The sequence below is a fragment of the Dreissena polymorpha genome, chromosome 2, assembly GCF_020536995.1.
Source record: "Dreissena polymorpha isolate Duluth1 chromosome 2, UMN_Dpol_1.0, whole genome shotgun sequence".
Lineage (NCBI taxonomy): Eukaryota > Metazoa > Mollusca > Bivalvia > Myida > Dreissenidae > Dreissena > Dreissena polymorpha.
Genome location: NC_068356.1, coordinates 94846167 through 94872260, shown reverse-complemented (window position 1 = coordinate 94872260; position 26094 = coordinate 94846167). Strand labels below are relative to the sequence as shown.

Here is a 26094-nt window from a genome sequence, read left to right as displayed (position 1 = left end):
AAATTAGGGGGGGGGGGGGGGGATTCGCGTGGGGGGAGGGGGCGTGGGGGGGGATTCTTGGTGCGATGGTTGGACTCTATTTCAAACATAAATAATCAAAATAAATAGTTTAGTTTTTTTAAACCGTTTGAAAAAAAAAAATGGGGAGGGGGTGGGGTGGGGTATAGTGTGAGGGTGTGGTGGTCATTTGTGAGATGATGTTAAAAAAAAACAAGAGCACCGCCTTGCGGGTGCAGACCGCTCATCTATTTTCTTTTTAAAAGGTGAAGGGACTCTCATTTTCAATCACAAAGGAGGGAGGAGTGGAGTGAAGAGGGGTGTATAGTGTGGGGTTGTGGACATTTATTACATTATCTTCCAAACAAGCGAAAAAAAAAAAACAAAAAAAAACAAAAAACGGGGGGGGGGGGGGGGGGGGGGGGGGGGTTTGGGTGCAATGGTGCTTGGACGGTTATTTCAAACATTACCGTTTTTAAAAAAAAATGGGGGGGGTGGTTTTATAGTGTGAGGGTGTTTGTGGTGAGAATTGGAGATGATCTTAAAAAAAAAAAAAAAAAAAAAAAAAATCAAAAAACAAATTGGGGGGGGGTGGGGTGGGGGGTGGGGTTATAGTGTTGTGAGGGTGTGGTGGTCATTTGTGAGCTGATCTTAAAAAAAAAAAAAAAAAAAAATTAGGGGGGGGTGGAGGGGGGAGGGGGGGGGGAGGGAGGGCACGGGGGATGTTTGGTGAATGAAGTCTATTGTGGTATGTCAGGTAAGAGTAGTTTCATCAAAGTATCAATCAAATCTAATCATAAATAAAGAAGTTATGGCAATTTTAGCAAAATTTAATAATTTGACCTTGAGAGTCAAGGTCATTCAAAGGTCAAAGTAAAATTCAAGTTGCCAGGTACAGTAACCTCATGATAGCATGTAAGTATTTGAAGTTTGAAAGCAATAGCCTTGATACTTCGAGTGGATCGAAACACAAAATTTAACCATATATTAAAAGTTACTAAGTCAAAAAAGGGCCATAATTCCGTAACAATGACAACCAGAGTTATGCAACTTGTCCTTTTACTGTACCCTTATGATAGTTTGTGAGTGTTCCAAGTATGAAAGCAATATCTATGATAATTTAGGGGTAAAGTGGACCAAAACATAAATCTTAACCAAATTTTCAATTTTCTAAGTATAAAGGGCCCATAATTCCGTCCAAATGCCAGTCAGAGTTACATAACTTTGCCTGCACCGTCCCCTTATGATAGTTCATAAATCTTGCAAGTATGAAAGCAATAGCTTTGATACTGTAGGAATAAAGTGGACCTAAACACAAAACTTAATCAAATTTTCAATTTTCTAAGTATAAAAAGGGCACATAATTCTGTCAAAATGCCAGTCAGAGTTACATTACTTTGCCTGCACAGTCCCCTTATGATAGTTAGTAAGTGTTGCAAGTATGAAAGCAATAGCTTTGATGCTTAAGGAATAAAATGGACCTAAACACAAAACTTAACCAAAATTGTCAATTTTCTAAGTATAAAAGGGCACATAATTCTGTCAAAATGCATGCCAGAGTTATCTAACTTTGCCTGCCCAGTCCCCTCATGATAGTAAGTAAGTGTACCAAGTTTGAATGCAATAGCATTGATACTTACTGAGAAAAGTGGAACAAAACGCAAAACTTAACCAAAATTTTCAATTTTTTAAGTATAAAAAGGGCACATAATTCTGTCAAAATGCACGCCAGAGTTATCTAACTTTGCCTGCCCAGTCCCCTCATGATAGTAAGTAAGTGTACCAAGTTTGAATGCAATAGCATTGATACTTTCTGAGAAAAGTGGACCTAAACGCAAAACTTAACCGGACGCCGACGCCAACGCCAACGCCGACGCCGACGCCAAGGTGATGACAATAGCTCATAATTTTTTTTCAAAAAATAGATGAGCTAAAAAAAATATAGGGGGGGGGGGGCATTTGGGGGGGGGGGGGAAGGGGGGGGCTCGGGCGATGGTTTGGGTGGAGTCTATTGTGGTATGTCGGGTAAGAGTAGTTTTGTCAAAGTATCAATCAAATCTAATCATAAATATAGAAGTTATTGCAATTTTAGCAAAAATTGACCTTGAGAGTCAAGGTCATTCAAAGGTCAAGGTAAAATTCAACTTGCCAGGTACAGTAACCTCATGATAGCATGAAAGTATTTGAAGTTTGAAAGCAATAGCCTTGATACTTAAGAAGTAAAGTGGATCGAAACACAAAATTTAACCATATATTCAAAGTTACTAAGTCAAAAAAGGGCCATAATTCCATAAAAATGACATCCAGAGTTATGCAACTTGTCCTTTTACTGTACCCTTATGATAGTTTGCGAGTGTTCCAAGTATGAAAGCAATATCTATGATACTTTAGGGGTAAAGTGGACCAAAACACAAAACTTAACCAAACTTTCAATTTTCTAAGTATAAAGGGCCCATAATTCCGTCTAAATGCCAGTCAGAGTTACATAACTTTGCTTTCACAGTCCTCTTACGATAGTTAATAAGTGTTGCAAGTATGAAAGCAATAGCTTTGATACTGTAGGAATAAAGTGGACCTAAACACAAAACATAACCAAATTTTCAATTTTCCAAGTATAAAAAGGGCACATAATTCTGTCAAAATGCCAGTCAGAGTTACAATACTTTGCCTGCACAGTCCCCTTATGATAATTAGTAAGTGTTGCAAGTATGAAAGCAATAGCTTTGATACTTAAGGAATAAAATGGACCTAAACACAAAACTTTACCAAAATTTTCAATTTTTTTTCCCCAATTTTCTAAGTATAAAAAGGGCACATAATTCTGTCAAAATGCACGCCATAGTTATCTTACTTTGCCTGCCCAGTCCCCTCATGATAGTAAGTAAGTGTACCAAGTTTGAATGCAATAGCATTGATACTTTTTGAAAAAAGTGGACCTAAACGCAAAACTTAACCAAAATTTTCAATTTTCTAAGTATAAAAAGGGCACATAATTCTGTCAAAATGCACGCCAGAGTTATCTTACTTTGCCTGCCCAGTCCCCTCATGATAGTAAGTAAGTGTACCAAGTTTGAATGCAATAGCATTGATACTTTCTGAGAAAAGTGGACCTAAACGCAAAACTTAACCGGACGCCGACGCCGACGCAGACGCCGACGCCAAGGTGATGACAATAGCTCATAATTTTTTTTTCAAAAAATAGATGAGCTAAAAATGAATTTTTTTAGAAAATAGTGAGATTATAATGCTTATTATATCTCTATTTTATTTTAATTACATCTAACAAATTATAAATATAATTTAATTGCTTCTGTTCTTCTAATTTTAATTATAATCAAGATTTATTTTAAAATAGTTTTTCCCAAATAAGTGGGAAATAATTCCCATTCAGGAAATTCCATTTTTTCCCAAAATGGTCAGGAAAAGGACAGACTTAAATCAGAGATAGAGGGAGAATGGCCATAGAAGGGATTTCATGCACAATCCCCAGACAGGGGATCAAACTTAAGGTTCTAAGATTTGTAGTCTGACACTCTACCAACTTACTTGGCTGGCCTGGCTAAACAAGATTTTCGATAGGATTATTATTGTTTTTTAACTTGTTATATTAGATCAATAAGGTTTAAAACTATTTTTTTATGATAAAGTAAGCTTTAAAGAAATGAGATTCAAACAAGTGAATCTAGATTCTAATCATTTGCAGAATCTATAAGACTACTTTTTACCATTTCTTAAGAAGCGATTTTTGTGCTTCTTTGTACCCTGTAAAAAGGTATATTTCCAATTAAGGGAAAACTAAAAAATTCTGGAAAGAAAGGCAAATTTTGTCATTTTTGTGCCACTGTGAACAAATAAAATGAGCACTTGAACTGAACATTTCAAGCCAAAATGCATGTAAATGAATACTTGAATTGGTTTCAGCAATTTATACCAAGCAAATAAAAAGACCCATAATTCGCAATTTTTTTCACACTAATTTTTCCCCATTGGCAGACTCAGTACCGATACTTTTCCCACTTGGGCCAAAACAATTATTATGCAGGCTTACTATCTGATTAAATGTTATCTGATCACTTCAAGGAAACAGATATAAAAACTTATAAAAAATCTTGTCTTATCCTTTTACTTTTTACATCCATTTTTTTGCCATATTCAATGGAAATTAGAGTTGGTACATCCTGCTGAAAGAAATGAGACTTTATGTGTGAGGAATTGGTAAGACTATAGCAGGCAACTTTATAAGCCTTCTTGAGTAGGCTTTGAAAATGGCTTGTCATTTCATCAGGAACTATAATTATCTGCTATGACACTGATAATAATGAGATATTGCTTTCTTTTAGGTTGAATGTCTTAGCAAAATGTGAAAGTACATATGTTAGAATGCAACGCAATACCAATAGAATCTTGGTACTTTAAAATCAGGCGCCTCAATTTCTTTTTTATGTTCAATAAAACCACACTATCAAATGCACATTCAACATTGACAATATAAAATGCACAAATAATTACTGGATAAATAAACAGAACTTATTTGCTCTCATAATTTCCTATGTGCATATTTTCAAAGCTGAAATTCCTCTCACTTCAAATATATAAGTTAAAAGCTTCAAAACAAATCTATCAACACAATAAATCATACAATTCTTTATTTCTAAATATGCCATGCAAATAAAACTAAATAAAGGCAATTATTATCGTCACCATTCCATTTGTCTCATATTATTACCTAGAATTATTAATAAACTGATTGCATTCCTCATCAGAAGCCACGTTCACACAAAAACATCATCCGTCACTTAAGTACGTAAAGTTTCTAAAGAGAACATGGGATATTAAAAAAAGCAGAAAATCATTTTATGATGAGACTCCTCATTGGTGCTGTGTTGAATTCTAAACGGAAATTCAACCAATAAACTGAAGCATTATAATATTATATACAGTCAGTGAACATTGTGCCGATTTATTTTCTGATATTCATTTGCTTTTGTCATATTGACTATTTAATGAGCAAACAATAATAGCTATCCAGACTTAGTATGAAGAGTTCTAAAAGTTTTTTAGTTTCAATAGTCACTAGCTGGCTCATATATATTCATGGAAACACAATTTAAACAGCCAGTTCACCCACAGTATGTGATGTGATGACATTACAGAATGTATAATGGTTTACAAGATTGGACTGGATTTAAGGCCACCTGTGTTCTTTTATTCAGCACTAAAATACATCCAAATAGTTTGAAGCTCATTTCTAGAAGAATTGCTTTATTGAAAACATCCAAGTAATTGCATATTTTTTTAAGAAAATGTATAACAGGTCAAATGCAATTGCCTTAAATTTGTCTTGAAGTTACCCACATCTCAAATACAGATGAAAAGTATACACCTCATATTAACCAAATTCTAACCCACTTACAGCAAGAGGAACATTGAGGCAACCCAGAAAATCGTCGATGCTATTCCCGCTGGTACGGCTGGTGCGCGCAGACTGTGCAACCTGCTTGAAGTAGCGCCCCAGCCCCTTGATTCCTTGCACCTCATTGAGTTTCTTCGCGGCCTCGATTACGGAGAACTCATCGTCATGGTCCCAGATGTCCAGGTGGAGTCGGTCAGTGTTGACATCCTCAAGGTCACTAAAATAGATATCAAGGTCAGTCAAAAAGAGTTCAAGGTCACTAAAATAGATATTGAGGTCAGTCAAAAGAGTTCAAGGTCACTAAAATAGATATCAAGGTCAGTCAAAAAGAGTTCAAGGTAACTAAAATAGATATTGAGGTCAGTCAAAAAGAGTTCAAGGTAACTAAAATAGATATCAAGGTCCGTCAAAAAGAGTTCAAGGTAACTAGAATAGATATCAAGGTCAGTCAAAAAGAGTTCAAGGTCACTAAAATAGATATTGAGGTCAGTCAAAAAGAGTTCAAGATCACAAAAAAAGATATAAAAGGGAGTCAAAAAGAGTTCAAGGTAACTAAAATAGATATCAAGATCAGTCAAAAAGAGTTCAAGGTCACAAAAATAGATATAAAGGGGAGTCAAAGAGTTGAAGGTAATTAAAAGATATCAAGGTCAGTCAAAGAGAGTTCAAGGTCACAACAATAGATATAAAGGGGAGTCAAAAAGAGTTCAAGGTAAATAAATAGATATCAAGTTCAGTCAAAAAGAGTTCAAGGTAACTAGAATAGATACTGCATCAGAGGTCTTTCCTAATAATAGTCAAGGTCACTGAAATAGATATTAAGGTAACTGGAATAAATATAAAGGTCACTAAGCTGATATCAAGCTCATTGAAATAGAAACAAAGGTCACTCAAATAGATATTGCAGTAACTAGAACAGATATCAAGGTCATTGAAGCAGATATAAAATTCACTGAAAAGGCAATGTCAGGAAGTAAGAAAACTAGAACGAGTAAAGTTATGCAGGGTCAAAATGCATTATTATTTAGATCTGGTTAAAAATTATCAAGATAAATAGCTGAATGTCATACTTGTATTCAAACATAACATCCGCATACATTTATTCTATTGACACAATCTATGTTTGGCATCCTTTTAAAACTCAAGAGATGTTAGGCATTTTTGTCTTGATTATCAACTATGACAGATCTTTGTGGAATCAAATAGTCTAAAATAGCTAGGTTCTAAACCTTCACCAATTTATCTTTCCAGGTCACACAAATCAATCAGTGTTTCTTATTTATGCCATTTTCGTTTTCAGGCTAAAAGTGCAGTGTATGCCAACAACTAAGCTTGAAACCAAGCAATATTAACAAGGCTATTGTCAAGCAATATGGTCCCCTACCAGCTCCACCATTGTCAGAAATTCCACCATTGTCAGAATTTTTTAATTTTGTTTTGGTTTTGTTGCCATAGCATCCAGAATTTTTGACATAGGAACAAAATGAAATGATGTGCATAATGTCCATATTGCCATCTATCCATGTTGCAAGTTTCATGAAAAAATATCAAGAACTTTTAAAGTTATCGCAGGATCCAGAAAAGTGTGACAGACTGAAGGACTGACGGACAGACGGACACACAGAGCGAAAACCATATGTCCCCTCCTATGAAACCAGTAAAGGACAATAAATGTATGAAGAGGCAATAAATGTCAAAAGTTACTCACAATCGAAATTTCTCATTCCACACAGGGTTAAGGGAATTGGGTATTACACTAGTAGTCTGAATATATTTCGCTGGCAACAAGTCACGCACTGCAGACGATTTCTTTTTCACCGAGAACCGCTTGAATGCGCCCGAATTCTTGTCCTTGACTTTTGGGCTGTTTTCATCATCGGACGACAACAGGCTGCCGCTTTCGGAGCTTTCCACGCCCTGGAGTCCACGCACTGGCATGATACCCAACATGCAATAGGGGTCACTGAACCCTGGAAATAAAGAGGTTGGGTACAATGTGTGACATAAATGAAGAGGCCAGGTGTATTGTGACATAAATGAAGAGGCAGCCACAGTCATTCAGAAGAGCAACAAAGTAGGTCAATTGTTGTAGAGACAAATACAGCCAGAGCCTAAGTGATAGAAATTCTATATTTGAGGGATTTACCACCTCCCAAGGGGGATGAAGGAGTGTGTTAACTATGAATATTAAATCAGAAATTTATTACTGCACCCTTGTCAAAAAAGTGAGCAAAATCCGGTTATAACCCAGTTTTAAACTGGGTTTAACCCTGCGGTATTGGCACCGAGCTAAAAGCGAGTCTTTTAAACACACTTTTTGCTTACCGACTTGGTTTTATCTGAGTTGAATCTTGGTTTAACTCGCTTAAAGCCAACATAGTGGGTTTTTTAACCGTCTTAAGTGGGTTTAAAGTGAGTTGTGTTTAACTCTGCGGTATTTGCACTGTGCTAAAAGCGGGTTTTTCAGACACGCTTTTAGCTTACCGACTGGGTTTTTTAGCTTACCGACTTGGTTTTTTCTGAGTTAAATCTTGGTTTAACTCGCTTTAAACCAACATAGTGGGTTTTTTAACCATCTCAAGTGGGTTTAAAGTGAGTATGATTTTCTACAAGTTGGTTTTTTGAGGTTTTTTAAACATGCTTAGACCAACTTCTGTCTGTGGAGTTGGTTTTAAGTGGGTAAAAAGTGTGTTTTTATGTGAGCTATAAGCAGGCTTAACACGGTTTTTAAGTGAGCAAAAAGTGAGCTGAAAGCACGCCTTTCTTAGTTTTTTTCACAGTGAAAACATGCTTTTAACTCGCTTTAAACCTAGTTATTAACAGTATTTTATCTGTGAAGAAAACAAAAGCAATTTGTGGGTTTGGGTAAGTTGATTTTTGTGGGTTTTAACAGTGTTTAAGTGAGTTTTTTTTAAGAAAGTATGTTTTTTGTGAGCCTTTTGTGGGATTTTGCAGTTTGAAAAAAAATAATTTTGGACTGATATATTCTAGAAAAAATGGTTTTTGTGAAGCTATTACAACAGTTCATTATAAGCCCCATGTGGTTAAAAGGGAAAAAAACACAATGTGTACGAAAATTATGTTTATATTACAAAAATAGTACACCGCAAATTAATACAAACAGTTTATTTTTACAATACATTGTACAATAATAGACATTTATGGAAGATTTTAAAGCAAAAGGTTGACCGCAGTGGACCACTGCGGGTGGAGTATTTAGACCGCAGCTGCTGCAGAGACCTGGATCTCAGGGGAGCCAGACAACTCGCCCCAAAGCCAACTCGCCCCAGGACAAGTCGCCCCGAAAATCTGGACAAGTCGCCCCAAATATGTTGGACAACTCGCCCCAATCGAAAGACAACTCGCCCCAATTTTGTTTCTTATATATAGTATTATAGAAATTGTGTTCATATAAAATTTGTTAAGTTTAATGTATTATTATTCGTGATTATTGTTTTTAGGAAATGTAGTTGTATGATGGTTTTTTTTTTCATTTCATATTGTAAAACTTTGTAATTCAATAATTGTTTACATACCGGATTGCTTTTAGTAATAAATTGTTATTAGCTTTTTTATGATTGTGTTTATTAAAATAAGCCCCATTTAGTTCGTCTTGTTTTGAAATCGTGTGAAATGTTAAACGTTTATTTTGACGGCATGCTTTCATTTTCTGTTCAAAGATTGTTTAATGAGACATTTTGTATGATAGTTTGGTTTAATTAAAGAATAATGGAATGTCTTTGTGTTAGTTATGTTTTGAAAACGTGTGAATTGACGAAAATTAATTAAGCCGGCATGCTTTCATTTTCTGGTCAAAGATTTATTAATAAGACAAACGGTATGACAGTTTGGCGTGATTAAAGAATAAATAAGGTAACACGCTTAACCAGACAACAATGCTGTTCGCAAAGTAATTATAAGGGCTGACTATATATAAAGAGGGTATCTGAATGAGCCCAAAGTATGTGTTTTGTTTGTGTCGGACAATACTATTTGTGACTTGGAATACGATTGCTATATAGTTGTGTGGGTTTCAGTGCATCTGCCATGTGTTCAAACATATATGTGCTTATTTGATGTCGGATACAATAATTTTCTAGTGTTAGTTAGTTTTGTGTTTCTGCAATGGCAGAAGTGGCAAATTGTATACATTGTGGAAAGACAGTTGGGCAGAGGCAACGTGCTGTTTCTTGCGATGCCTGCGAGCGATGGCAACACATAGGCTGTGATTCTGGTAAGTAAACTTATAATATAATTATTTGTTGTCTTACATTCTTTAGGTCAGGCAGCTTTTGTTTCCCCATAAATAATGAATCTAAATTGTTGGATACTTGCATATTATCGGGTAATCAACCAATGTCCGTTAATCCGGTGACACATAACAGATGTGTTTTACGACCTGATAACGATCATAAAACCTTTCAGATAAATGTCAGAAGTCACTGGACCGTTATCTTTGAGTTATTTGGGTGATGTATACCGCTTTAAACTATTGCTCATGGTGTAATATTGAATGTGTTTACAGTTTTTTTTTACTTGTCAGTACAAATATATTTTAAACGTTTGTATAAATCCTTAGTATTGAACATTACTATCTGCTGAAATGATTGAATATTATATATATATTATTTGTCAAAAAAGGCGTGAAAACTCGACACTAAATAAAGAAATATCGTATTGTTTGTTAAGTGTATGTGCGTGACATATTTTTAAAATTGTTGTGGTAATTCTGACGCTATTGGTTATTGAGATATCGCTGTTGACAAAAAGGTTCGTTTGTCGGGATATGCTAAACTTTAAATTGAAACAGAACAAACATATTATCAAATAAGACGAATACTACCACCAATAATGTTTATTAATCTTTTTTTCATAATAATCGTTATTGTAAATATCGTACTCTATGCTGGCCTCTTCTTATTGAAAATGCGTGTATACTGCCAGTGTCATGCGAATATGGATCTTATTTCTTAATATCCACCTTCACACTTTATTATCGCCTCTAATTAAACTATCTCTATTTAAAGAACATATTACTGCGAACTTAATAGTACCCCATTATAATACCATTCTAGCTACCGCTACCGTAGATCATATTTCAGTAAATAAGATTACTTCGGAATTATAAAATTTCGTATGCTGTGATTAGAAGATATAGAAATTTATTAACTGTACTGTGATATCCACATAAAATAATGACTTTACCTGTATTGCTAGGAATTTTACGCGTTTATAAATGCACAGAATACCTAGTGTATAACATTATTTATCGAGCGGACAGATGCATTAATCTGCGCTGGACCGCGCGTTGGGTATTTACTGTTTAGTAACATCTTAATACCATCATTTTTAAACTGATAACGGAATAATAAAAAAAATCGTTAAGACAGACAGACACACAATTTGATTGTCGAATACAATCAGTACATAGCCATATAAACATTATACATATTTCAATTAGAAAGCATGTCAAGGAAATATGATTCATAGAATTTAGTTTACTTACGGAGAATGTTCTTAACATATTCGATGCGAGTTTAATATATGAGATCTAACTTTTAATAAACAATTATATATTAAGTTAATTATTATTACTACTGATAAATAACAATTAAGCTTTCCTATAAAAAGAACATTTAACATTTAAGGATTCTTATTTAAATATACTGTGTACGTGCTTGAATTAAATCTTTTTCTGTATTAAAATGTTCTAATAAAGTATAAATTTCAGATTTGGCACGAATCTTTGTATATTGATAGATCTTCTATTAATCCCGGTAGTGTTTATTACCAATTATTGTCAATTAGTGTAAATTATAACATCAATCAATATGTGTCATAAATAGGGCGTACCCGAGATACAAACATGAGCCGATGTTGTCTACAACAATAACGATTGCCACACTTTACCTTTAATTGAGAATTACAGACGTGTTAATCAATAAGTGTTTTCTATCAATTACTGTAATAGATAACATCAAACAGTAGGTGTCATACATATGGTGTAACCGAGATGTAAACATACAAGTCAGAAACGCGAGTCTTACACCCATATTGGCATTTTAAAATATACTTTTGACTGCTTAACTCTAATAACATGTATAACATATAAATAAAAATGTGTCATTTAAAGATACGTTTACACATGTGTATAATTGACCTTTCGACAGCGAGAGTGAAGCCACGCCCCCCGATTTCAAGGGAGGTCACTCCGCCGAAGTCCGTCATAAAACTGGCTACGCGAATCGGTACGTTGGAAGATATTCACAAAGATTTCGGTCCAAATTACATGAAATGTTTCTATTGCTATCATGTTTTATTTAAAATGTGTTAAATGTAATGTATCAAATAGGTGTTTAGCTCCCCTCAAAGATATAGTACCAGAAAGGCCGTTTACCAAAAAGGCTTCCCAAAAAGTCCGCATCAGTGAACCAAAAACGCCTCATGGTATACCAGAAAGGCCATACACTATTTTTATTATCATTGAATAGTTATGCTGAATATAATTATCATATCTATGAAATAGTCATAACTTTTTTATAAGTCTACTTAAAAGTCGTTAATCTATAGTCAAAGTCGGCCAATTATCGCAAATTATCACATACAGTATGCATTGTCGTTTGTCACAATACTTTTCATTGAGTAATAGATGTTTCAGTTTTTTAATTAAAAGCCGTTAATTTTGCAACCGATGGCAATATTGCAAATGTGGCAAAGGTAAGTAAATTTATTATATAAGAAGACAAAGAACGTTATATTGAAATCCGATATAACACATATCTATAATGCGTTTGGTCAAAATGACCCATGAGCATTGTTATAATCGTGTAACATAGTCAATGTCGTCAAAAAAGTAACATACACAATATATTATTAATTTCCTCTTAAACTATTTTTTGCAATGTTTAAAATATAAGAAGTTGAAAGAATTTTCATGTACAAAAAAAAACTCGCTAATCAGACTGGCTATCAAAGTGTCAAGGGTCATTCACAGTTTGCGGCATCTGTTTTGATAACGGATTAGTAGAAAGCCCACATATGGTGTAAAATGACATTTATTGGCAACTATTGATAATTACATGCGCATTTTAAAATAGTTTCTTAACTTTTAACGATATACAAGTAGCTACATTAAATTCGGAAGATTTAAACCGAAAGAAATAAAAATGCTCTATTTTATGTGATATTATTAAAAATTATAACTGATTGTCTTTATTATTACGCATTTCATTAGCATTAATAATCTAGTTAGCAAAGTTTAGAATATTTTTTTATTAGCCGACTGCATTAGAATGTCAAATTTATTTAACGTTAGCCACCTTTGAAAATATGGTTTTAAATGTTCCTTTCTAATTTCTCTATATAGAGGAAAAACAAGTAAAAAGTGATACTCGTTTTCTATAGCGTGTCCGGTGCAAAACTTAGATATTCTATTTTCGCGTAGTATCTTATTATGACGACCTTAGAACAAACGTCGAGGTGTTTTGCTTTCGGGCGATAGCTTAATATGTTGAGATTAAGCTGTTCGTTGAGACGACTACAAAGACGAATCCAACGTTTGCATTTTTTAAGATTAGTACCCGGTTAATGGAACGGAAAAAACGTAGTTCCATCTTTTAACCGTTCTGGATACATTGTGTCTGAATAACAAGTGCCATAACAGCACCTTTTAACCATTTTCTTTGTTTAAAACACAGCATTACGTATAAGCTTATGTGACGAACAACGGCGAGTTTGACGGACAAAATGGCGGATAGAAACGGGCCTAATCTATGCAGTAATCTGATTGGTTAATAAGCCTGTCAATCAATCGGCTGTCGAAAGGTCAATTGTTATAAAATATTCATCCCATATTGGGCTCATTACAAACTGTGTTTTAAAATTATTTTTAAAATGAGTTAATAAATGGAAATGTTTGATAATATTTTGAATTGTCTTTTCATTCATAAATCTGTGTTATTTATTTCATTTAATATGCTAAAATTGATGCTTTGTATGTTTTCAATAAAAACAAATGTTAGTATCGTGAGTCTGTATTTGTTATAAATTATGAATAAAATTATGAATATAACACATTTCTATTTTTATTTTTTTCCCCATGTATTATTCGTTTTGTGTATTCAGCATTCCTTTTAAAGTCAAAAATGTTATTTAATACATTTTTTTTCACAAAGAGTATTATATATATGACAAAATATTTCGTTGCACGCTGTCATTTAATTTGGGGCGAGTTGTCTTTTATTTGGGGCGAGTTGTCTTTCGATTGGGGCGAGTTGTCCAATATATTTGGGGCGACTTGTCCAGATTTTCGGGGCGACTTGTCCTGGGGCGAGTTGGCTTTGGGGCGAGTTGTCTGGTAACCGGATCTCAGCTGTTGGAGGTACCTGAACCGCAGTGGAACGAGGAACCTTGATTTCAGCGTATGGAGGGACCTTGACGGCATACGGTGTTGGGACCTGCACAGCAGCCACTGGAGAGACCTTGAATGCTAGGGGACCTGGACAGCAGCCAGTGCAGGGACCTAGACCTGATCTTGGCGGGTGGAGGGACCTGGAAAGCAGCTGGTAGAGAGACCTGGAAAGCAGGCGCTGGAGCTACATGTACCAATGATGCTGCTTGTGTCCTTCTCCTCTTGAGCATCTCTTACGCCAGTTGATCTGCAATGGATTAATACCATATCACTTTCAAAAGGGCAAGGCATTCTTCAAACATGTTGATTGGTTATGTTTTCGTTCCACTTAACTATGAAATATTGCTGTTATGGTTATCTTGTTGTAAATGCAATAACCTGTATAGTTTACCTCTCAACAAATCGAGCTTTCTTGGTCAAGGACTGGACGAGGTTTTCCCACTCTTGTTCCCCTCAAGTTTGCCAGCTTGTGCAGGGTAAAAACCAGGTATAAAAGTCCATACATCAGGCAGGCGATGATGCACATTCATCCAAAGGATCTTCCCATCAATGTCAATTTTGCCTTGTGGCAAGAGTTTAACCTTCAAAATTAAAATATTTAAGTTCTAATTAAGTATGAGGGAAAGAAATCTGATCAGTAATAACCAGAAATAGCTATAAATAAAATTTAAGATAACAATAACCATGAAACAAAACCATAATTATTCACTGTACACAACATTTACACTTTTTCATGTGTAACTTTATCTATTTTTGCTTCAAATTGTGTTGTTTTTCCTTTAAATTGCAATACAATAACTTATCCATTTACATTTCCTAGTGACAAAACATAAATATGATAATGATCAAAATTAATTCAATAAACTAAATAAAAAAAGGAATGAAGAAATGACAATACAAACCTGTTAAGACTGTTCTTCAGTATTCCAAAAAAAACAACATGCAGTTCAACCTCCTTTCCAACCAACTTATTGTTGATTTCCACATTGCAGTAAAAACACATTGTTTTCATCACACAATACTTCATGCTGACAGAATTTCAAGACATTTTACACTACCATTATAAGTCTTTCACTTCTTTATATTAATGTTGCTGAATTAAATTTAGCTCAATATTCAATTGCTGACACCAGCTTGTTTTTCAAAAGTTGTTGTTTTCTTCCTAGCCAATCAAAAGCCTCATATCTCATTCCACACAGTCTTATCTCTAGGCAAACCCCATCAGTAGCCTTATCTACCCCTAGATAATCAGTACTCTGTTTAGCTCTGAATGCCTGACAGATTGTTATCTGTTTATTGTTAGTGGTGTGAAATAAGGGTGTTTTTAGGTATTGTCTTGTTATTTTGTTGACAGTTTATGTAACACAGGTCATGTTTGGCATTTTATTATTTTATTGCAAATTAAGAAAAAGGATATGATGGTATCATATGAAAATATCAAAATCTTGCATAACTTATGTACAAAAATAAATAGATTATTTCCAAAATAATGTTTCCAATACCATAATTATTTAAATATGCAGATTTAATAAGTAAATACTGTTTTAAACAAATATAAACAATCATATAAGATTGTTTTAAAAAAAATAATTAAGACATAACACAATCATAAGATATTGTTTATAATAAAAACAAACATAAAGAAAAAATTCAAAGTGAAACACAAACTCTTTCATTTTCATGTATAAAACTAAGCTTGACCATTGTTATACTTTTGTCAGTGATACTTGTTGTCCATCTGTGAACCTGTGATGTTCTGAAAGAGCCATTTTCATCCAATATTCCCTAAAAATTATGGGGAGCACACAAATGTACAATAGGGACAATGGCAAACAAGCTGTAAAAAAGCCCCTTTACAATTGACTTGTATTATTTATGGCTATAAACATCAAACAAAGACCCAGTTGAAGAATTATTGTTTCATTGATGAGTTATATTAATAAACAAAAGACCAACTTGTTGAAAAGTGTGTTAAAGTGAGTCTTTAAGCCTCGTTGCAGCTCTCAACTTATTTCCAAAAGACCAATTTAAACTCGCTTAAACCCACTTCTGTTTATAAAAAGACCAACTTCTGTTGTAAAAGACTCGCTTATAAAACAAAAAGACACACTTAAACACACATAAACCAACTCATAAATAAAAAGGCTCACTTTTGACACACAAAAAACCGACTTCTTACAGAAAAAAACTCGCTTAAACACACATCTTTTTAAAATAACCAACTTTAAACTCAGTTAAGCACAGTTTAGCGCACATAAAACTCACTTTTATTAGCAAAAGCCAACTTCCGCTAAGAAAAACTCAGAAAAAACACAGTTTTATGTTGGTTTAAGTGTGTTTTGGTATGAAAGTGGGTTATTTTTTGACAAATTTGCACCATCTTATCTCTTACAAGTGTGGTGTATCATTAAAAAAACATTTGCAGCCACATTCTTTTTTATAGGGCAACTAAATTAAATAAATCTTTATCGACAATATCTTTAAACTATGAAATTCCACTACAAAGTGAATTGTGCGTACATGTATCGATTTTATTAACATTGTTTATGCAAATGTTCTCACTGGTTGAAGACATACCCTTCTCAAAATAAAATACACTTTTTAACAAAATACGCTTTAAAAAGTGTATTTTTTTTGCATTTTTACCGAAAAGTGTATTTTTTCTGCATTTTTTTCATAATTAAGTGCACTAAAGTGCATTTTTTCGGTATTTTCATTATCTTTAAGTGTATTTTACTGTACTTAAAGTGTATCTTCTGTAGACAAAGTGCATCTTTTTATGCAATAAGTGCATTTTTTTAATGAAGTGCATTTTTTGTGCATATAAGTGTATCTTCTGATTTGCAAAAAAAATATTCTTTCTGTACAAGTGTAGTTTTAGTGCATCTTCATAAAAAAGAGCAACACTATAGCAACTAACTGAAGTTAAAGGACAGAGATATAGTGTTTAATAGGAGGATTGTACTGAATTCTTTTTTATCTTCACATAATGTTTATGGTCTTATTATTACAATTTGTCTGTTCATAAAATATGTGAATCAGTTGAGCAGCTTTTAAAGGGAAAAGTACAACTAAATCAGGCTGTGGGTAAATAATTAAAAATATTGAAAGTGTCAAAAAAATTATGTGGGCTTGCCAGAATCAATTATATCTCCACAGCATAAAAAACAAGTATTTGAACTTTTTTACACTGATATTTAACCCCAATTCAATTTATGTCTACCACATTTACTATTAACAAACATTTTAAAAGACAATTTAAATACTATTTATAATATTATATTTATTTCCTAACACCATTCAGTATGTTATATTGAAATATTCACAATTAAATATAATATGCTAAGTGTGCTGTGTATTATTCAATAAATATCAGATAAGATCAGGATCAGATAAGAGATCAATTAGCATCATAAACACTAATCCCTATCAGTGCTCCATTTAGCCAAAACAAAGGGGTGTTTATAGAATTTTGATTGGTTCTGGGAACATCTATTTGAAAACACACCACTTTTGATTGGTTGGAGCACAGCAAGTTATTTGGAGCACAGGAATTTATTTTTGTAAACAATTTGGTTTCAGCAACTTACATTGAGCTAAATTTTTAGGTATAATTCAGCAACATCAATTCTAGTGTCAAATGTCTTGAAATTCTTTCAGCACATGAACTACTGTGTGATGAAAACAATGTGTATTTACTACAATGTGTAAATCAACAATAAGTTTGTTGCAAAGAAGATTCAAAGTGGGTGGTTAAAGTGATCAACAACTGCCGTTTTGTTTTTTTGGAATGCTGAAGAACAGCTGTAACAGGTTTGTATTTTCATTTCTGCATCTCTTTTTAATTAAATTTATTATGATCATTATCATATTTATGTATTGTCACTGGGAAATGTGGTTCTAGGAGAAGTGCCCCCCCGGAGAACTGCCCCCCCAAAGATTTTTCACTGGGCGGAGAACTGCCCCCTCACTGTTTTTGTATAGGGCGGAGAACTGCCCCCTGCTGATTAATAAGGGGCGGAGAACTGCCCCCCTGTCAGAATTAATGACCCGGAGAAGTGCCCCCTAATTAAAGAAATAGCGGTGATATATAAAGCGAGTATTATAATGACAATAACGCCAGTAACTTTCTTGCTATTATGTATGGAAATTGAGTGAAATTTCAAAAGTAATATAAAGTTGTACAAGTAATAAAAGTTATAAAACGGCATAAAATACCTACCTCGGCATGGACGTCGTCACGTCGCCAACTTGATAATCACGTGATTTTCGTCAATGTGAACAAAGAAAAACAAATAACTTTTTGCTAATAAAAAGTTTTCGCGGCTGAATTATTTGATATTTTCCCCGTAATAAAAACAAACAATTAGCATGCAATTTAATCCATCCTTATGCCAGCTGAAAACAATAATTTATTTGTTTGTTTTCGCCAATTACGGATTTGGACGGTTCAATATAATAAACCCGTATGCGGCTTTATTCAGAGCTAACAAGTTCTTAACAATTAAGGTCGGTCCGGTCTACCAATTAAAAGATTAAAAGATCGCGGTACTTATCGTTAACGGTAACAAGTTCTCTGCCTGCCTTATTAGCTGCTAATTAAAGCAACTGTTACCGATTTTGTTTGTTTGGCATGTCGACATGATCTGCTCAAAATGCAAACTGCGGACGACTCGACGGTCTGGCGATGCTACCGACGGATAAGGTGCTAGAAGACATGAATTAACTAAACAACATAAATAAATTGCTTATAAATTCAACTTCACTTCACTTTTTTCTTCAAGTCAGCTAAATTATTGCCTTTGCCTTGCCTATTAATTTACTTTTTTATATGTCAATTAACGTTTTTTCCATGGGTCAATACTATCTTTATAATGTAAATTAATTCCGATGTAACTTTTCCTCCATAAGTACCGAGTTGCACGTCTATAATTAGTTGCAACACATTGCCAGTATTAACACGCACGCGTTTCCTGTGTGGATCTCGACTATGTTTCGCGCTCTTATTAAAACACGACATTTACAAGGCATTCATGTATAGTGAGTGGTGCAGATGCGTACCAAGGGCCTTAAACAGTATTATCACATGCCTCTAGACAATTTGTGTTATTCAGTTCGATAAATGGTAATATACTTGTACTGAAATTAAATTGTTACCGGATAAAATGTGTACGGCGATAACGTAAAATTACCCGTAAGTATTGTTTTCACTACGTAACAAATAACTAATATGACACCGGGGGGCAGTTCTCCGCCCCTACAGATTTGATGGGGGGGCAGATATCCGCCTACTAAATTCTGACAGGGGGGCAGTTCTCCGCCCCTACCGATTTGATGGGGGGGCACCTCTCCGCCACCTTTAAAATAAGGGGGCAGTTCTCCGGGGGGCAGTTCTCCGGGGGGGCACTTCTCCGGATACCGGGAAATGTAACTGGATGAGTAAATGTAATGCAATTTTAAGGAAAAAAACACCATTTGAATTATTATGGCTGTATTTTATGGTTATTGTCATCTTAAAATTTATTTATACCTATTTCTTGTCATTAATGAACAGATTTCTTTCCCCCATATTTAATCAGAACTTTAATATTTTATATTTGAAGGTTAAACTCCAGGGTGAAATTTACATTGATCGGAAGATCGATTTGACAGAATGTGCATCATCGCCTGCCAAAAAAGGGAGCAAAAAGGGGACTACCTGATGTATGGACATGTATACCAGGTTTTACCCTGCACGAGCAGGCCAACCTGAGGGGAACAGGAGTGGGAAACCGTGCCCTGTAGCTTGTCCTTGACCAAGAAAAGATGGATTTGTTGAGAGGTAAAACTATATAATAAAGGTTATTGCAATTCAAAGACGTCACACTTCCGACCAGTCCACACAGCCAAAGGAGACCACATATATTAGTACATTTATTAACAGTATTTTTTATCAAACGTAATTTCTTTAAATTATTTATGAAAAGCGTTAAGTCACATGTGATCACGAGATTAAAATTGCAAAAATAAACAAACAAAAACAACAAGCCAACAAACTTGTTTTGATTTAAATTTATGATATTTATAGCAACTGTTGAACAAGATTACCATAACAGCAATATTTAACACTTACATTATAAAATATCTTTCAGGACCTGATCTCAAATGAGATCATGCACGAGAAGCGCCTCGCAGACCATGACAGTAGTATCCAGACCTGATCAGCTGGTGAGGTGCTCTATAAAGGGTTGCTTATGAATGCATTCTTTGTAAGGAACAGTGTATAACAACAAATATAGTGACAGGGGCTAAGCTGCTAAATATTGTCAGCATGTATGCAGTGATTTTCTTTGGAAATTCAAAACAACCTGTACGTACTGGCTCTCAGAAGGGCATGTTTTAGCGCAATAATGAACAAAAAAGGAAGATCTTAAAAATAAGGTATAGATTTATATAAATTTCATGAATACTGTTCATTTATCATATATTAGGATCCAGAATATGATTGAATTAAATGTGCTGCTTTTGTCCATATTAAAAAGGGATTTGGAATTTATGTAATATATAAAAATCTAGTAAATGATAGGGAAAACATTTCAGCTTAAGGAGGGGAAAACTTTAATATTTTTGAAGTGGAAACCACCTGTATTTGGCTGTTAATCAGTTACCGGTAATCAGAGGGGAGAAAAATCACTGGTATGAGCTTGATATTTTCAATTGTCAATTCCAGATAGGCAATAGCCCGTTTGAATCCTCTCTTTTATGTAGATATGTAATATTTGTTTTTGTTTTTTAAGGTTTAACATTCTAATAAAAGTGTTTATTTATCTATTGAATTGTACTTTTTGTTTTTTATGTATGTGTTTACACTAACCTTTCATTTAAAGAATGAATGCTTACTTCAAAATGCTGGGATTTTTTTTTTAATTTGGTTAATTTTTAAGCATATTAATTTGAAGTGATGAAAAGTACACTTGAGCGTATAATGCGCTTAAAAAATTCACTTCCAACACTTCAAAAAGTGTATCATTTGTATGACTGAAAATGCACTCAAGTGTATTAATGCGCTTAAAAATTCACGTTTAATATTGTTAGGTGTATTATTTGTATGACCGGGAATGCACTCAAGTGTATTAATGCGCTTAAAAAAATTCACTTTCAATTTTGTAAGGTGTATTATTTGTATCAGTGGAAATGCACTCAAGTGTATTAATGCGCTTACAAAAATTCACTTTGAATACTCAATGAAGTGTTTTATTTGTAAGTCTGGAAATGCACTCAAGTGTATTAATGCGCTTAAAAAATTCACTTTGAATACTCCATGAAGTGTATTATTTGTATGAGTTAAAATACACTCAAGTGTATTGATGCACTTGAAAGATTACTTTAGTTACTGATAAGTGTATTATTTGTATGACTGGAAATGCACTCAAGTGTATTAATGCGCTTAAATAATTTGCTTTTAATTCTGTAATGTGTATTATTTGAATGACTGGAAATGCACTCAAGTGTATTAATGCGCTTTAAAAAATTTACTTTGACCATGAAGTGTATTATTTGTATGTCTTAAAATACACTCAAGTGTATAAATGCACTTAAAAATAAACTTAAGCGCACTTATTATCATAATAAACGCACTTAAGTGTATTATTTCGTGGAAAAAAATACACTTCAATGTATAAACACACTAGTAAAAAGTGTTTTTTTTTAACAGATTAAAATGCACTTGTTAAGCAAAAAATACGGTGCCAATAACATGCGCATTAAATGCGCATTTAATGTGCATTTAATGCGCATTAAATACGCATTTAGTGCACTTTTTCGAGAAGGGTAGTATTCATACAGAATCTGAAAGAAATAAAACTCTGTATAAAACAACAAAACTGATATGTTCTTTACATTGATTTTCCAATAATGACATCTGTTTTAATTTAAAAAACAATTTCCATGCGTGATTATGTAAATTTATGTCAATTATTTTAACAATTCTTATGCAGCAAACATGGATGTTTCACTGTTTGATTATCTGATAAAATCAAACACATGTTTTTGATTTAAAATCAATTTTGTTTTGTAAATGCCTTTTTTGTCTATTATTGATGTCCACAAGTAAACAATATTAACACTCTTCCTAAGGGATTGCTCTCAATGCTTGAGTGATCTTATGTATGCAATGCTTTCCAGTTTTTCAAGAAAATCAAACAAATAGGAAATAAACCCCCTCAAAACATGATTCTGTGGATGATGTGAGGAGACTGTTGCAATAAAACGCAATACTCAAAGACACTAAATCAAGCAACAAGGACATTTTAATGGACAGAAAGGACACTCCAATGACATCCGTGTGGCATGAAATATAGACCTTGTATCAAAATGGCAAGCCCTTTAGATGACAGCAAGTGAATTTTGTTATTGCAAGGCTTTTTGCATCCAATTACTTTCTTAGAATTTTTTACATCGACAAACTCTTCTTTTTTGGAAAAAATATTTATTGAAGAAAACAAATTATTAGGAAATGCACTGCATATTTTTATTAGTATTTAACATAAATAAATGTTTTATTGTTCTAAAATGTCAAAATTTACATGTATAAATCCTTTAAACAACTTGTGTTCATTCATTTAAGAACCAAGATGATTACCTGTTTTTTAAAGTAGATAAATGTGAAACCTTATCCGCACTCAAAGACGAAATATGATTATTGAATTTAAAATTAAGAAATATGCTACATTTATCATTCTTGTGAACTGAAATAATATTATGAAACTTTGACAACCATTCATTATTCCTCACTTAACTTTGAAATATGCACACAATACATTAAAAAAAAGACAAGGCCACTATATATTCTATGGTGGAAAAAAAACAAAGGGTCATAATTCAGCTAAAACTTGTGGCATTATTTTTCTTGACAGTCACACATAATGAGGTTGTTTAACTGTCAAAGATTTAAATAGATTCACCCAGTAGTTAAGTTAAAGGGAAGTCTAACCCTTTGCATGCTGGGAAATTTGTCGTCTGTAAAAATGTCGTCTGCTGAATTTCTAAAATTAGCATTTTCATCCATTTTTTTCAAAGAATACTATCAGAATAGCAAACAGTTTGGATCCTGATGAGACGCCACGTTCTGTGGCGTCTCATCTGGATCCAAACTGTTTGCAAAGGCCTTCAAAATTCGGTTCCCGCACTGGAAGAGCTAATACACAAAATGTGGAACTACATATTCTCTGTTGAAAAAAATAGGCCAAGGGACATGATTTTGCAAAAATGCCTTTCTTTCAGATCATCACCACATTAAGTCCTTCAACTAAAAAAGTTTGAGCAAGACTCACGAAATAGTTTAAGAAAACAGTAAGATAAGTGCAATGCTAAATGTCTCCTACTACATTGTGGGCATAACAATTTCATCAGTTGCAAAATAAAAAGCTTTAAGAAAATACAGTTTTTAATCATAAGCCCAAGCAAAAAGCTTATCATAATTGTGGTTCTCTTAATGGAACTAAATTCTCCTCATTCCAATTCATAAATTTATTCTTTGTTATCATATACATGTCTGTTCGACTGGTTGGACTAACATAATTTTTGAAATGTCAAATGAATGTTAATAAATTAAAATAACCACTGGAATTTTGACTTGTTACCAGGGGCCTGATAATAACACTGGTCATTCGTAGTCAATATTGCTTGGAAAGTATGGAAGTTTGAGTAATTAAATGTCCTGCAATTTTTATTAATTTAAAAATACCGTGACACTGACTTTTGGCCAAACTTTGCTTTCTGTCTTTCATCATGCTAGGACAGATATTAAAAAGATGCAATAACTACTAAGCAAACATTTTTACATGACATTACAATGTCAAGTGATGTCATCCCATGTTTACAAGTGTGCCATGAAGAAAAAGATCTGACACTCAATGTCTTACATACCACAGTGACATTATACCATGAAAGGTCGCCATGGTGTAATGGATAAGGTGTCCACCTAGCAACCGGGAGGTCACAGGTTCGATCCCAACCATGGGAGCGTGCCTTAGACCTCCCACAAAGACACCCCCTACTGGTTCTAGGCCCAGGAAACAGATTCGAGAGCGATTCAATAAGCCTGAGGCTTTCAATGGAATCAAGCTAAAAGAAATATGTTTAAAACATTACTACTATATAATGATTTGTTACACTTATTCAGGAAATTTATAAGTATTTAACTTGCCAAACTTACACATGTCCAGAACTTAATTAAAAAATATGGTAAGAAATGAGAACTCGTTTTAGATTGTATGTGAATGAAAAAGAGCTAATATAATTTAATAATGGACAAGGACACAGCTAGGTGTTTGACTTATGCCCCTTTTTTTAGCCACTAATGAGGTGTTTCTCAAGAAAGTCTTTTAGCTATTTCCGATAATTATTTGTTGAACAAAAATTGATTCTGTTTGGTAAGTTATCACTTTTAACACTAGTGTTAAATTTGTGTTATCAAGAATGCCATTTACTGGAATTTGCCTTTAATAAAAAATAATTAATAACATTCCATGACAATCAACTAATTCGACACCCTCCAGACTTCAATTTGATCAATCCATTTGAACTCTGGAAAAGAATCTAAAGCTATTGAAATTGAGATGAATGCATCTACCACTACTATAGTCACCAGTTCTTTGTCCATCTACCTGAGTTTATGGGCGAAAAGTATTGAGAAGCTGTGGAAGCTGTGTCTGTTAACAATGATGCTCATGTTATTAAACATCAAAATCAATTTGAAAATGATGTAAAATCAATCTTTTGCATTCCTTTGCATCTATCAATGCATAAGCTTATGCCAATGGAATCTTGGAACATATGCTATTCATGTACCAAACAATGAGTGCAAGGAAAATGTTGAATGCTTGGTTGGCAAAGTTACTTCATTATTTTGCAGGGGTGTTAAATTCCACTTGCCTGCTCCAATTAGCAAGTTTAATTTTGCTAAAGGCAAATTATAAATCTGAAATACTCATACTCAATGGGATAAGTCAGCACTTTGATTTCATCACAGGTGTTTGTTTGGTAGCAACATGTTTATAAAATGTCACTGTTTGATACTGTATAATGTGGTTACCATAATAATAACAAGAGCATCGCCTTGCCGGTGCAGACTGCTCATCTATTTTTCTTTTTAAAGGTGTAGGGACCTATCTCAATTTCAATCACAAAGGAGAGAGGGGTGGAGTGGAGAGGGTTGTATTATGGGGGTGTGGTCATTTATTAAATCATCTTCCAAAAATGCACAAAAAAAATGCAACAAAAAATAGTATTTTTTTTTTGGGGGGGGGGAATTCTTGGACGGGATGGTTGGACGGTATTTTAAAAATAAAATAATAAAAATAAATATTAGTGTTTTTTAAACCATGTCTGAAAAAAACAAGAGATGTGTTGGTCAGAAACACAATGCCCCCTATTGCGCCGCTTTTTTTTTATACTTTTGACCTTGAAGGATGACCTTGACCTTGAACTTTAAACACTCAAAATGTGCAGCTTTATGAGAACGCTGCTTTGAAATATTTTTTTTTGACCTTTGACCTTGAAAGATGACCTTTACCTTGAAGGATGACCTTGACCTTGAACTTCCACCACTCAAAATGTGCAGCTTCATAAGAACGCCGCTTTGAAATTTTTTATTTATTTTTTTGACTTAGACCTTGAAGGATGACCTTGACCTTGAAGGATGACCTTGACCTTGAACTTCCACCACTAAAAATGTGCAGCTTCATGAGATACACATGCATGCCAAATATGAAGTTGCTATCTTCAATATTAAACAAGTTATGGCCAATGTTAAAGTTTTCAGATGGACAGACGCCATATATATGACATTTGACCTTGATGGATGACGTTGACCTTCACCTTTCACCACTCAAAATGTTCAGCTCCATGAGATACACATGCATGCCAAATATCAAGTTGCTATCTTCAATACTGAAAAAGTTATTGCCAATGTTAAAGTTTTCGGACAGACAGACACCATAAATTTGACATTTGACCTTGAAGAATGACCTTGACCTTTCACCACTCAAAATGTGCAGCTCCATGAGATACACATGCATGCCAAATATCAAGTTGCTATCTTCAAAAAAGAAAAAGTTATAGCCAATGTTAAAGTCATTTCGGACAGACAGACTGACTGACATACTGACAGACATTTCAACTGCTATATGCCACTCTACTGGGGGCATAAAACATATTTTTTTGGGTGGGGGGTGGGGGGGGGGGTATAGTGTGAGGGTGTGGTGGTAATTTATTAGATGATCTTTAATTAAAA

General features: G+C 33.9%; 1 protein-coding gene across 4 annotated transcripts in view; it reads right to left on the bottom strand.

Moving 5' to 3' along the window:
• Positions 1 to 26094, bottom strand: part of LOC127868113 (BAI1-associated protein 3-like) — a 163011-nt gene that overhangs the window by 52842 nt on the left and 84075 nt on the right. For all 4 annotated transcript variants that reach the window (XM_052409723.1, XM_052409724.1, XM_052409726.1 and 1 more), the window contains 2 exons: positions 7119 to 7380; positions 5411 to 5627 (listed from right to left, as the gene is read on the bottom strand). In XM_052409723.1, coding sequence (XP_052265683.1) covers positions 5411 to 5627; positions 7119 to 7380 — 479 coding nt within the window. The remainder of the gene's footprint in view (positions 1 to 5410; positions 5628 to 7118; positions 7381 to 26094) is intronic.